Here is a 12,301-nt window from a genome sequence, read left to right on the forward strand (position 1 = left end):
GCTTCTCGAGCCTCTCCATTAATGTAAATTCAAACTAAGATGAAAGATGTTCTTTCTGCTACAAGCAAAACACCATTTGCTTGCTCATATATGTATATCAGAACCCCTAATGATCCCGATGCAGCATTACCTGCCGAACCACTTCCCGAAGCAGTCGCTTGCCCTTCTTCCCTCGACACTTGCTCCTGTTAGTTATCAAATCATTAACTACAAGGGTACAGCTCCCCAAGAGCCCAATTCATGCATGGTGTTTTTATTTTAGGTACCGGTGGCGTTTAATTTCCATTTCAGGTGCATGCCATGCCCCCGGGTTCCTCCTATAACTTAGATATGCTAAACCATCTGTTTCAGATGAAAATCCGTACAATTTCTTCTTTTCTGGACCAATATTATCTGACCAGTTTCTCTACTTTTTCTTACCCCTCCCTGGCTAAACAAAGAACATCTCGTAAAAAAAAGAACATCTCGTAAACATAAAAAAAGAAGAAAAAAGAACATCTTGTAAACAGGGATTAGAGATATCAAGGGTGAGAAAAAAGCCGAGAAACTGAGAAAACCAAGAAAAAAATAACAAAACCGAGAATAAAAACCGATTAAATCAATTAAAATTTTAAAAAAACTGACTGGTTCAGTTCGGTATCGGTTTTAGGCTTCTAAAACCGAACCGAACCGAAAAAACCAAGCCAACCTAAAAAAACAAGCCAAACCGGAAAAAAACAAAGCCAAGACCAGAAAAAAACCGAGCCAAAACCGAACAAACCGAGCCAAACCGGAAAAAACTAGTTTTTTTCCTTAAAAAACCAAACCGAACCAAAACCAGCCGGTTCAAACCGGTTTTAGTTTTAAAAAAAAAATTTAATTTGATTATTTTTTTTAATAATAACCAAATTCGTATTTGCTCCCTAGAAAATAAAGCCCGGGATATATGAGTATCAGCAAACTGCCAAGAGTCCTCGACGCATTAAATGAACATCTCTACTTTTTTGACTCATATATCTTTTTTTCTTTTACAAAACAGAGGTTTGGATTTGATATCTTTTTTGTACTCATCTCGTAAGGGATTTTCATGGTACGTCAACACACTTCATTATCCATTTGAATAATATAATTATTATTTTATCTTTCTTGAAAAAAATCAATAATAATTATTATTTTACAAAATAGAAGTTTGGATTTACTTCTATCAATCTTATAATATCTTTCTCGATCTTTTCACATGGCTCATCACATATTAGAGGGCAGAAGTATCTTTTTATATCCTTCTAAAAAAAATCAATAGTCTTAGTGCTGGGATAATTTTATCTTTTCACGTGGCTCGTTACATATTATAAGATTTATTAAGGGTAAATGTATTTTTTTTTATGCACAATAAAATGATTAAGCTGCTCTTAAAAACTAAAAAAAAAAAAAACAGCATATAAAAGCCTTTTTATCTTTCTACTTTTTTAAAAAATAATTGTAGAATAATTAATTTATTTTTAAAATAAAAAAATTTAAAACTTTCATCTATGTACTTTTTAAAATCTTTTTAACCTTGTTTTTTTGTATTATTATCAAGTTAATTGAAACAGTTTAATTTTTTAATAAACATAAAATATTATTTAAATAAAAAATTTGTTGCCGTGTGAGATGTAAATGTTGCAACTCCTAGCAAATAAAAATTTATTTTTGCCATATTATTGGAATCATCACAGTGTCTTTTCCTGATGGGACAAAGCGTGGTAGTGATGGTTAAAATGGTTTGTCACAAATAACTTTCCCCCCTCTCTTTTCTCTCTTCTCCTCTTAAAATTTGTGTTGGCCATTCAAGATTTCAAAGCTATCCTTTTATTTACTAATGCTTCAACTCTGGTTCTTATTCCTTTTTATTTTTAATTTTTGTTCTTGTTTCTTTGTTAAAATTTTTCATATGTTATTTTTTCTAGTTTGATTCTTATTCTCTTGACTTCTTTTTTGTTTTTTTGTTAAATTAATTTTTGTTTTCGATTTCACCATTCAATAAAATTGAAGTTGTCCTCTAAATTATTTTTTATTTCAATTTTGATCATCATTCTCTTAATCACTACCTTTTGTTTTGGATTTTTTTTGTATAATTGATTTAAAAAAAAATTATAATTCAACATTTGATTTGATTGAGAATTGAGCTTCTTGGATTTTCTAAATAGGATGCTTCTAGTCTAATGACTCGAGTCACATGTTTAAAAAGCTTATACGGGTTAACATCATAATTTTTTATTTAACTTATTCTCTTTTTCAATTTCATCATTAATCATTCTTTTTTAAAAAAAAAAATTACTTTGTGGTTTTCTTTGTTTTTTTATGTTGGGTTATTCCAATCTCTTAACCTGGATCACGAGTTAACCTATTTTATACCTGCATGTTTATATGATATTATACATATATATGTTCTATCATTAGTAATGTATCTTTGTAAACAAAGCAAAAACCATCTTCAATCAAAATTATTTTTTCATCAAAAAGTGCAAAAGCCAATAGGAATATCTTATTATTTGTATCAAAAGCAACTATAATCAATAACTTTCTATCATATCGCTCATACAAATGTATGCCATTAACATTGATAAGTGGTATACATTACTCGAAACCTTTAATTCAAGGTCTAAATGACAAAAAAAACTCTCTAAAAAATTATTATACTATCATTAAGATTTCTTTTGCGTGTCTAATCAATAACTATTTCAGGATTTGATTTATTTATTACCAACAACAACCCAGGTAAATTTTTAAAAGACTCTTCATGTGAACCAAAAAGATACTCAAACACCTTTTGTTTTGCAAACCATGTTTTATCATATAATATTTTGTACTTGCAGTGCAATTTTATTTCATCATGTATACTTGCAACTTTCATTAAAAGATATTTGAATAAAAAAAGTTGATATAACATTAGTAATAAAATTCGCATAAAGCTGATGATGGTTATTTTGGACAAAAGTCGAAACAAATATGTATGACCCTTTTAACCTTGCTATCTCAAATGAGTTTGACCTTTTATGATATCCCTTATGCAAATACATTTACATTTAGGTGCTTGTATATATTGTAATTGAACAAATGTAGAATTTGAATCAGACTCTTGGATTTAATATTAAATTGAATGTGCAATGTGTCACCATTTAATTGCATGAACCAATTTATTTTTACTACTAAATGTTTATCCAACCTGCAAATCAGACCTTTTTAGCATACATCTATTACCAAGTACCCAATCATGAGAAATAACAAAACTAAACCTAGAAGCATCTACAAATTCAGGACATGAGATATCATTTCATCATCAATATTATCATCATCACCATCAACATCATTATCAACATCACCATTAACATTTACTGTTATATTTGGGTTTAATGTCTCATCATCTTTATTGTCACTGGGCTTAGAGTAGTCAAATCGATGCTGGTCAGTAAATGAATTGTCAAATATTGTATCATTTATTGTCTACAACATATTATCCGACAATAAGCTATTTTTTCATTTATTATCTAACTTTGAAAGACCAGAAGAAGTTGAAACAAACACATTTTTTGGTCAACTACTCACATACAATACAATCATGTTCAAACCACTTTGGATTAAAGAATCATTCATGGTCTTAAAACTACCATAACACATAACTAGAACTAGAAAATATTGGTGTTCACGAATTCAACACCTTCAATTTATTTCAACATTGATATCATTATAATTCCATCTAAGTCCATGGAAAATAACTTCTTTCATTTTTGCATATAACATGCCTGAATTATCATTTAACAACAAATTACTCTCGCCATTTAATGTGATATTACTGTTCATATTAGGAACAATAGTGTCACCGTAATGACATAACATAAATATGTTACAAGACATTATGTAAGAAAAAACAAATCGAGTTCTAGTTAACTAGACATAATTTTAACTAAATTGCATTACCTGTACCCTAATTGACAAAGTTCATAGTAAATTCCATCAAACTACCAAAATTTAACATAAAAGCAAACTTGACTAAAATTAAACATAATTTATGATATCAAATCTAATTGATATTTTCATACTTAATTGCATTAAATCAAACCCAAATTCATAATAAATTAAAATAATTCAAAAAAAAATACCAAATTTATCAATTTATTAACAATTCAATGCAACATGTAATTCATCATAATTATATTGCATTTATACTCTATTGCCCGAAATCATCAAACATAAATAATTACATTACTAGTTGATTCAAACAATCCATATAAAATTCCTCATTCAACAACTTATCCAAAATTAAACGTAAGACATAATTAATTAAACTAATTTTCATGTTCATATATATCAAATCAACCTAATTGATGGTATTTATAACTAATTTATCATTAATTCAATAAATCCTAAATTCAACCTAAACAATTATATCATTTCAATTCAAGCAAACACAAATTTATAGTAATGTAGTAGTATGCTTATTTTTCTTGTAAAACTAGAAAAAGGGTTGAGGTGGTAGTGGCAACAACAATGGATTTTGATATATATATATATATATTATGTATTTTTTTATTTGGAAAGACATTTAAATTTCACAACATGTCATATTTTAGACGTGACATGTTTAAATATTATTTTTAAAAATATGAAAATTATTTTATTATATTTAATAATAATAATATTTTTAAAAAAGTACTATTTCATAAAAATAAAAAAAAGTATGTTATTCTAGCAAAACAAAAGGGCAACGTTGGACTTTGCATCCTCCTCCAATCCAACCAAGCGGATATTTTCTTTCTACCTAGAAAATTCCACAAAAAAGACTCTTTAAATAATATTGAATAGGCATGTAAAAAAACCAAACAAGTAACACGTGTTATCTTTTCTTAGATAAATTATTTGACCTTTGGGATCGGTTAAGGACCGACATCTAGTGTTTTTCTGACTTTGAACATTTTCTGCTGTCCCTAGCAATCACACAAAGTCTCCGTGTTGCTGTAAAAATCGGCAACAAAGATTCCGCTCTGTTCTACACACGTGTCAGATCATGATTCGCCTGTTTAACTGGTCCGCGCCTCCGTGTGTAACTGTCTCACAGAATCTGACACGCAATCCCACCAGATTCTACTCGCGGCCCTCTTTTATCATCAGCAAGGAGGAGACGGTAACCTTAGGATTAGAATATAAATAAATACAATTATAATCTCATTTTCTTTGTTTCTAATATTATAACCCAATATTTAATTGGCTGGTCTTTCTTTTGGGTGTTATAAATTCTTAGCTTCAACGATCTTAGATTGCTTTCATTTCTCGGACCTTGTCTCTGTTTATTGGGGTGTGTTTTTCTACATCACGTTTTTCTCTTTCTTTTTTTTTGGGAATTGCTTGGCTTTTGTGTTTCTTGAAGGTTTTGTTTAAGTTCTTGTTTTTGTTTTGGACTGTGATTGATTATCTATAAGTTAAAAGGACTGGAGTTGATTCCAATTATCATACTTTCTTGCAGCTAAAACTTCGTCACAACAAGGTTTTTCCTACAAAGATGGTGATGAAAACAAATGGATTCGTCGACGGTATTTTACCAGATGAGCTGAAGAAAGTCCTTCGATTAGTAGGATCGGAGTGGGGAGATGTGGTTGATGACATGGAATCATTGCAGGTGATACCTTTGAAGGGGGCTATGACTAATGAGGTTTTCCAGATAAACTGGCCTACAAAGTGTGGTAATCTTGATCGAAAATTATTGGTTCGGATTTATGGTGAAGGTGTTGAAGCTTTTTTCAACAGGGATGATGAGATTAGGACTTTTGAGTGCATGTCAAAGCATGGACAAGGTCCTAGGCTTCTTGGCCGGTTTGCTGATGGAAGGGTTGAAGAGTTCATTCATGCTAGAGTAAGCGAAATTTGAACCTCTTCCTTAAGTTAATGGTGATTTTGAAGTTTAATTATATCCACCATTTTATTACCAGTTGACAAATATAAAGTATCTCCTTCATAATCTTACATGTTCAAGTTTGTGGAAGTATATTTCTGCTCCCATTATGTTGGGACTAAATCAGAGGACACAAATTGAGTTAAAGAGCCCCAGGGCTGTGGAATAATGACCTTCTTTCGCAAAAGTAAACAGTTGGATTAGAAGTTAAAACCAGGCGCTTATGTATGTATGTACAGTTCTGTTGGTGCATAGTTTTTTCACCTTGCATGAATTTGGGGATTTTCCCTTTTTTTACTTGTACTTTTTGCAGCGAACATATCATATTTCCAGGATGGGATCAGAGTCAAATGGATACTGCTGCAGCAGTATTTATTAGCAGTATTTATTGTAGCTCGATTGAATTTGGGAGCTATAGCTATGTGTTACTGGGTTTAATAAAAACAAACTCTGTCAGTTGACAAGCAGATTGAATAATTGGTTTTTACATAATGATTTGTGAAAAGTTTATCTTTAGCTTGATAGATTGAACCATGGCTAGGAATCTCGCATTGACCTCCTTAGATCAGATTTTATCCGAGGAAACCAGCGCTGAGGGAGAAGGTGCAGTACTTGTTATAAATCAACTAATCTTGTCTTTCATTTTCCTCCTTTTCTTGGGTGGATGTCCAGACACTATCAGCTGCTGATCTTCGTGACCATGAAATATCTGCTCTGGTGGCTGCGAAGATGAGAGAGTTCCACAATCTTGAGATGCCCGGTCCTAGGACTGTACTCCTCTGGAACAGGATGAGGTATTGATATGATAATGAAGTTAAAGGTCTTTCTTTTATAATTGAAAATATTCTGATGCCTTTCTTCTGATCTTCCTAGGGACTGGCTGGTTGAAGCCAAAAGCATGTGCTCTGCCAAATGTGTGAAAGAATTTCGTTTGGATAGTCTAGAAGATGAGATCAGTATGCTAGAGAAGGAGCTGTCACATGACTATCTAGATATTGGGTTTTGTCACAATGACCTGCAGTATGGCAACATAATGCTCGATGAAGAGACAAGATCAATCACCTTAATCGTAAGTTTCCTTGTTTTGTTAACTATGTTATGTAACTTTATACAAGATCATTGTTTTTGGAGCTCAATGGCATGATATATCCCAATTCCATGAAAACATACAGTAGTAGCATCTCGTTTAGTTTGAAATTCTTATAGCAAGAAACTGCAAATGATGTTTGCATGGTGACAGTGCAATCTACTGCTATCTAATCGCAGCAGAAGTTTTCAACTGCACAAATGATATAAAAGAAAAAAAAATGAAAAATAAGAAGTGGACAGGTCCGCCCCTTTTGAGGTATTACTTCTCTTCCTCTATATGATATCTAATGATATTCACAAGGCTGTTTTCTATTTGCATGGCTGAATTCTTCGATGTTAAAATACAGTTTTTTCATTGCTTTTCAAGTTATGAACTTGAAAATAGTAGTCATCCAATCACTTAATTAAAAATGTACTTCATAATTTGTATAAGATTTCCAATTGCCAAACTTCAACCGGATTTTCATAAAGTGCCCTGTTCCTCCCTTTTTACACTTGCATTCTATCAATACCTTGAAGCATTCTATGCTATTCTGTATATGCCTTATTTGTTAGGGTTATTCTCTGCTCAGTATTGTGATTGATGAAATGCAATTGTAAGAAAATATGCTTAGGACTAACTTTGTTGATAAAAGGCATTCCTTTCCTTATAAATCACTCGTTCTTTTATAGGATTACGAGTATGCAAGTTTCAATCCTGTTGCATATGACCTTGCAAATCACTTCTGCGAAATGGTAGCGAATTATCATTCGGAAACACCACATATCTTGGACTATAATAAATACCCAGGTGTGCAACTTCTCGAATTTCTTTTTATCCTTCAATTCTGCTGTCTCCATATTTTACCCTTTCTCCATTTCAATGTTTTGTGATCTAGATCATACTTTATCCCTCTGGACTAATCAGTTTGCTTTCCTTTATTGCATCTGCAAACAGGACTTGAGGAGCGCCGCAGATTTGTTGACACATATCTAAGTTCTGCAGGTTAGTTTATAGATTTTTTGTGCATTTAAATTGAAGTTTATGAGACAAGAAGTTCAACTGTTAAGTGTATGATTGATCTATATATTGTTGAACATGAATGTAAAGAGAAAAACAAAAAAAGAAAACAAGTTTCCACGAACTGTGTTTTCTTCTAGTCTTAAGGTTTGCAAAAGCTTACTGCTGATGTTAATGGCTCTTTGACCATGGGTATTCCATTTTGACCTGGACACGATAAATTATCGATCGGTAATGGAATGGAACAGGTCAGGTCAACACTGATGTCATCAACACGTGCCATTAATAGACATGCTTGACTGCCTCTGGTAATGTGACTTTTAGATCAACAATGCTCATTCAAACACGGAAGTTCAATTTTCCTGTACGCCTAGGTGTCTTTGGACTTGTGACTAGATAAGATGTGTTGAAAAATGGAGCACAATGACTTTGGCAGCAACACGACTCGTAAAATTTGTCATTTTGCTGGGTCTCTTTTTATGAAATACTACTGAGTAATTGAATTTTATGGTGTTGCAAATTATAAGAGAATTCTCATTTTATTTTACATGGAAAATTCCTGTTATTCACAGGGAAGCAGCCCAGTGAAGATGAAGCAGTGCTACTACTTCATGAGGTGGAAAGGTACACTCTGGCCAGCCATCTCTTTTGGGGATTATGGGGAATAATCTCGGTAAGTATATTCAGCATCTTGCTTTATCCTTGTTATTCACAAGAGCATGCGTGAGTGATTTCATGGAACGTGTTTCTACTGGTTGCAGGGGTATGTGAACAAAATAGACTTCGACTATATGGAGTATGCTAGGCAAAGGTTTCGGCAGTATTGGCTGAGAAAGAAAAGACTCCTGGGATCCTCCGATAACCATGTAAATGGATATGTAGCGTACGGTACGGGATCAGGGTAATTCCTAGGTCAAATCTTCGTAGGAATGCAGCACTGGGCTGTTTGTCTAGGGCACAGGCTGATCCACAGCTTCTGTAATTGTGTCATGGTATATGCTTGACTAGATGTTATCTTTCAAACAAAATGAGTAATTCTATAGCAAATGATTTCGTTATCCATATAAAAAGATGCAGATAGTTTAACATGTTTCCATTGTAAAAACAGAAAATACACCGAGACATCGGAACCACCATAGCTATAAGCTGTGAATACACGAGCAGAATTACTTGAACCACCACTCCAGCTGAAGCTATCATCACTTTCAAATTTAACTATAAACGAAAAATCTAAAAACAAAAGTTCATTATAAGCATTGACCGGTGCATTTAATTCAAGAAGAAAGTCTGGACATGGAACGAAGATCCTCGACAATGTTGTTTATCAATGAATGAGAGCCTCTAGTAGCAGAAAACATCAGGTGCTTGGGAGCTTCAGCTCTATCGAAATAAAAAGCACCTGGTGTCAGCTTTTCTTTGGGTTGTAAAGCCAGCCAAATAACAGTGTCTGCCCCTTCCTCGCTTGTTCTTAGCTTTCCTGATAATCTGGAACACGTAGAATTCAAAGTAAGAATACATGTGCAGGTGAGTGGAATAAATTGGAGTTATTGCAATCATAATAAACAAAAAAGTTTCTTACGATTTATTGAAATCAGGTAAACTATTAGCAACTCCTGGTGTCTCAGCCCAACCCGGGTGCATTGAATAGAACGAGATTCCTTTGTCCTTGTACATTTCAGCCCAGTTCTCAGTCAATGCCACCTAAGAAAGAAAGGCAGTTATCCACTTGAAGAAAATCATCATTTAATTTTCAGAGTGGTATATAAACGATTGCATGCACACCCTTATTCAATGCAGCCTAAATTTCTTCCAAAAACACTGGGCAGAAAGAAGTTGAGGGAAAACAGAAATTGATAGAACTAGAAATTTTTCTATCCGCACCACCATCTGGTTTACATGGTTTTCAAAACATGTTACCCGAGTCAACATGATTCAATTCGGTTAATGCATCGGCCATCTTTCATGCATTTTCGCACCATGAGTTGATAGCAAAATATATCATCACAATGAACAGGATGAAATCAATTTCTAACCCTATATTTGGAAATATATTTGGAAACCAATTAAAAAAATATATATCAAAAAGCAACAAAAGAAGAGAATATGTGCATCGAGAATGAAGGAGAGGATAAAACAAGAATCAGAGCTAAAATATAAATCCAAAACATTCTGTCCTTTTCAACATGTAAATGAAACCAACTCAGCTGAAGGAGGGAAAGCAAGTGCAAGGTGATATCCACAAAATCACAACATCCAAGCAATTTATGAGTGAAGAAGATATGTGAGCTCTAGCATGTAAAAATAACAAACCTGAACTCGCTTGTTTCGAGCATACTGTTCAGCACTGTTGAATTTTCCTTCGCTAAACTGCATTGAGAAAAATTAGTTGTGAGTTCCATAAGTATCCATCCAGCTGCAAAAATGACAGTAAAGAATTTCACAACAAAAGTTACCTGTAGATCTGTGGTCAAGGGAGCTGTGTACATTCCACCAGAGGAAACCGTGATGACTCGAGCATCAGGTGCAGCATTCTCCAACAAAGGCAACATCAATTCAGTCATGGAATAAGTGCCCAGCACATTCACAGCAAAATTCTGTTCAAATCTGCAGTAAAAGAGAATTAAAGCAGTGAATTAATTTCTCTATATGGGAAACAATGAGACTTCAATGTGTTAATCAAAATTTGGTTTTTGATGTAAAATATCAATAAGTGACAAGTCACCCTTCAGATGTGGTAGTTTGTTTATTCTCAAGCAAACCAGCATTGTTAACCTAAAGGCAGAAAAGTATACCCACATCAGACTTCCATTAATTCATAGGAAGTGACAAAAATATCAGTCTAAATAATTCCAAACTAAGTTCCATCAGATTGTCACATGACCAGAATCATAAAAATGAACCAGATAATTTTCTTCAATGGATTTGCAAAATATAGTTTCAGAATCATGAAAGTAAGAAGCATGTTCCATAACCACAATACGTACAGCCAGTCAGCCAGCTAGTTACAGACCTTGTACACCATAGAAATGCAAATATAACACTCTCTTTCATAGGGATTGTGTCAAAAGATGTATAACTTTACCAAAACATGAACTGGCACATTCTTTGAAGAAAACCTGGATGCGAAAGACTTGATATCACTGATAGATGAAAGATCACAAACCTGCAAGAGTTAAAAGTAGCAAGGCATTTAACATCAGAACAAAGTGCTTAAAAATTGCTGTCCATGCACCATGTTAGCAACCATAAATACAATACAATTCCCACTTTTTTTTAATTCACCAAAAGTTTTCAAATAGAAGTTCTTGAGCATAGAGAGATTCGCTAACAGTTAAAAAGGAACAAAATCACTGCCGGAGTGGTCAGCATCATACCTCCAAATGGACCTTTTGGTTTCCTGTTGTAGATTGAATTTGAGAAAGAGCAGCCTCCCCTCTCTCCTTGCTACGACACACCATATACACTGTTGCCCCACTGAATAACATTATTGACAAAATATAGAGCTACGATAAATATTTAATTTCAAGAACGTTTTTAAAGACCTTAAATTCAAGAAGAAAAGAAAGCACTTTATATGATATGAAGTTAAAAGGAAAAAAGGATGATAACCGTGATGCAAGACCCTCGGCAGTTGCATAACCAATGCCAGAATTAGCCCCTGTTACTACACAATTCTTCCCATCAATCCTCGCCTGCGTATCTTCCGGGTTGAATTTCTTGGAGTGTTCCCTGTAAATAATCATGGGAAATTCGTATTATTCAAGAACGAAAAGAAAACATGGACAACACGACGTCAGAGATAAAACAGAGGCCAAGAAGAAAAAAGAGATAACAAAGACATGGAAGTTTACTTACATGAAAGCGGATTTGGTGAAATTGAGGTACCCATAAACACCAAATGCAGTAGCTCTCCATGTCTGTTACCACAGGACAGGCACAAAAATTCCACTTTAGTTATAAAAAAAAAAAGACAGGAAAAGAGGACAGAAATAAAAGAGAGAGGGAGGGATTGCAGGGGTACCTTGAGAAGGAACATCGAGAGTGATCTAACAGAATGGACGTGGATTTCGAAATGCAGTGTTGCGATTACCATATAATATTGCTCGGTTTGTTATTCGTGTACTCTTCAAAGTTCGAAGTCCTTTTTTTTTTTTTTTTTCCTTTTTTGGTTTAATGAAGCTTTTTCAATTCTTGAAATTTCTCGATTGGATGATTCCAAATGGATTTCTCTTTGTATTTGGGTATCAATATTCTCTGTAAACTTTTATTATTATTAGGAATCGGGTAGGGGTGCTTATCATTATTTT

The 12,301-nt window shown here is 33.4% G+C and overlaps 2 protein-coding genes across 5 annotated transcripts; one reads left to right on the forward strand and one right to left on the reverse strand.

Annotated features, from left to right (window-relative positions):
- Positions 1-4,934: 4,934 nt before the first annotated feature.
- Positions 4,935-9,082, forward strand: LOC118061792 (probable choline kinase 3). 3 transcript variants are annotated; one of them, XM_035075364.2, is made up of 8 exons: positions 4,935-5,140; positions 5,480-5,866; positions 6,578-6,699; positions 6,779-6,974; positions 7,667-7,784; positions 7,932-7,979; positions 8,567-8,667; positions 8,756-9,082. In XM_035075364.2, the coding sequence occupies exons 1-8, from the start codon at positions 5,024-5,026 to the stop codon at positions 8,897-8,899; spliced, it is 1,233 nt and encodes a 410-aa protein (XP_034931255.1). In that variant the 5' UTR covers positions 4,935-5,023; the 3' UTR covers positions 8,900-9,082. The 3 variants fall into 3 exon arrangements, with proteins under 3 accessions (XP_034931255.1, XP_034931256.1, XP_073265491.1); XM_035075365.2 differs by lacking the exon at positions 4,935-5,140 and adding an exon at positions 5,153-5,311; XM_073409390.1 differs by lacking the exon at positions 4,935-5,140 and adding an exon at positions 5,177-5,383.
- On the reverse strand, positions 9,027-12,301 carry LOC118061793 (uncharacterized). 2 transcript variants are annotated; one of them, XM_035075366.2, is made up of 10 exons: positions 12,016-12,300; positions 11,850-11,911; positions 11,604-11,723; positions 11,369-11,468; positions 11,077-11,157; positions 10,717-10,766; positions 10,448-10,598; positions 10,305-10,361; positions 9,574-9,695; positions 9,027-9,479 (listed from the first exon to the last, which is right to left on the reverse strand). In XM_035075366.2, exons 1-10 carry the CDS (start codon positions 12,085-12,087, stop codon positions 9,269-9,271), a joined length of 1,026 nt encoding a protein of 341 aa, XP_034931257.1. In that variant the 5' UTR covers positions 12,088-12,300; the 3' UTR covers positions 9,027-9,268. The 2 variants fall into 2 exon arrangements, with proteins under 2 accessions (XP_034931257.1, XP_073265492.1); XM_073409391.1 differs by lacking the exon at positions 11,077-11,157 and having other exon boundaries at positions 12,016-12,301.

The sequence above is a fragment of the Populus alba genome, chromosome 5, assembly GCF_005239225.2.
Source record: "Populus alba chromosome 5, ASM523922v2, whole genome shotgun sequence".
Taxonomy (NCBI): Eukaryota; Viridiplantae; Streptophyta; class Magnoliopsida; order Malpighiales; family Salicaceae; genus Populus; species Populus alba.